The 1,905-nt window shown below is 55.3% G+C and overlaps 1 protein-coding gene across 1 annotated transcript in view; it reads right to left on the bottom strand.

The window, feature by feature from the left end:
• The window catches only part of VOLCADRAFT_100975 (uncharacterized protein), a gene marked incomplete at both ends in the record, with an annotated part of 2,753 nt that extends 1,354 nt beyond the window's left edge, over positions 1 to 1,399 (bottom strand). The window contains 4 exons of the mRNA XM_002959454.1: positions 308 to 386; positions 590 to 644; positions 1,068 to 1,131; positions 1,336 to 1,399. Coding sequence (XP_002959500.1) covers positions 308 to 386; positions 590 to 644; positions 1,068 to 1,131; positions 1,336 to 1,399 — 262 coding nt within the window. The remainder of the gene's footprint in view (positions 1 to 307; positions 387 to 589; positions 645 to 1,067; positions 1,132 to 1,335) is intronic.
• Between the last annotated feature and the right edge of the window lie 506 nt (positions 1,400 to 1,905).

Raw genomic sequence — 1,905 nt, 5'->3', positions numbered from 1 at the left:
CCAGCGGGAGTCCCTGCAGCGGCTGGACCGGTGGTAAGACGTCCTACAGCCTCTGCACCTCCAGCAACGGAGACGACTGGAAGGGGGGCGGGTGGCGGGTGGCATGGGGAAAAGAAGCGGGGTATGGAAGAGTTGGAAAGTAGTAAGAAGAACGGGTCCAGATACGGTGCAGTAGGGAAGTATGGGATGGGATGGCGGGAGGATGTGAAATTTGGTCCGGAAGACAGGTGCAGGTGCATCGTCTATGTGTTTGGGACCATCATACTTGTTGACATGACAGTTACCTGTTCCAAGCAGACACACTTACATTCACATGCATACGGTAATCCTACCACATGGGTAAATGTATCAGAACCCCAGAACACGATGGCTGGGATGTCGAACACCTGCGCCGCCAGGAACTCCGTCTTGTATGCTGCCAGGAAGTGCTGTTTGCCCTAGGACCTCTGTCCCGTCTCGACCGTGTCACACATCCCCGTGGATCCCACAAATGGGCCTCCCACTTGTTGGCGTTACGGCGCATTAGAGGGGAGGGGCAGGGTAAGGGGCCAAGAGGGGACTGGGCGGTGGCCGCTACCCCTCCCCTCACATGCACCGTAACGCCAACAAAAGTGGGAGGTCCCTTTGTGGGATCCGACGGGGATCTGCAGGAGACGTGAGCCGGGACAGAGGTCCAAAAGCAAACAGCACTTCTTGGCAGCATAGAAGGCGGGGCTACTGGCGGCACAGGTGTTGGGCATCGCAGCAATCGTGTTCTGGGGTCTCGATACCCTTACCCATGTGGGTCACCAAGATTACCGTATGCATGTGTACGGCGTGTCTAAGGTGTACAGGATCCCTACATAGCTTTATGTCTGATAATGAACGGCCAGTGAGAGGGCAACCGCCCAAGGGTGTATCCTATTATGGATTTGTCCCCAGCCCGCCAACCCTTTCCTCTTTTCATGAGGCCCCGCCGTGGGTTTATGCTACGCTAATACCGAATGAGGCATGGGTCCCGTCCCCAGCTTACGGTTGCAGCTCTTACCCAATTCGTCTTGCTCCATCCCGGCCTGGTCTCAACTCACGACGAGAAGGCGTTACGGTTGATTGTCGACGCAGCCGGCAGCTGCAGCAGCGGTGGCGGTGGTGCTGCAGGCGCAAAGGTGATAACAGGATTTACAGGACGCAGAACCTGCGCCTGGAGCCATACCATGTAGTACATGGATCTCAATACCTGTTCTCAAACGCCGGACATATAATTAAAGGCGCCTTCTGATGTAAGGGCAAGGGGAAGCGAGTAATGGCGGCCCTGACGATACGACGACAGTGTGTAGACCCCTGCAGCAAGCTCACCACTTCTGCTGATAATTGGCTGATCAAAATACTCACAAAGCAGAAGAATTGTATTCATTTTCATTGAAAATTGGCGAATGGAAATCGGCTTGTAATCTTGGGATATGATCATTGGCTTTATATATGGATTTCCCTAGTTATCGGCAGTACAAAAGGCCTACGAGGAAGGTGGGCGCAGCCTCGAAGGTGGCGCCCGGTGTCGGTCGTTTCCCTGCCAATCCGCATCGCCAAATCTCCCGTGCCGAGGCAAGGGCTTCCTAGGAGGTCCCAGGCAGCTGTCCTGTCCCCACGTCCTATATGGTTGCCGATAAGCCTGCCCTGGCCTGGCTTAGCGCCTAGATAGGCACGAGCCTAGAAACCATGATGTTATCTATTTTTTGACGGCCCCAGTAACCGCAACCCTCCCATGCATGGGCGCTATTACAGGGTTGTTGATGGCCCCTGCGCATGGGGAGGGGCTTTGCGGACATTTTGAGGACAGCGACACACCAGGCCCACCATCGCAGCATAACATGTTGCTCCATGTTGCTGCGACTTACGGCAGCGCCCTTACCCGCAAGCATATCCCGT

This window comes from Volvox carteri (assembly GCF_000143455.1).
Source record: "Volvox carteri f. nagariensis unplaced genomic scaffold VOLCAscaffold_261, whole genome shotgun sequence".
NCBI lineage: Eukaryota > Viridiplantae > Chlorophyta > Chlorophyceae > Chlamydomonadales > Volvocaceae > Volvox > Volvox carteri.
This window is presented reverse-complemented; position numbering and strand designations above follow the sequence as displayed.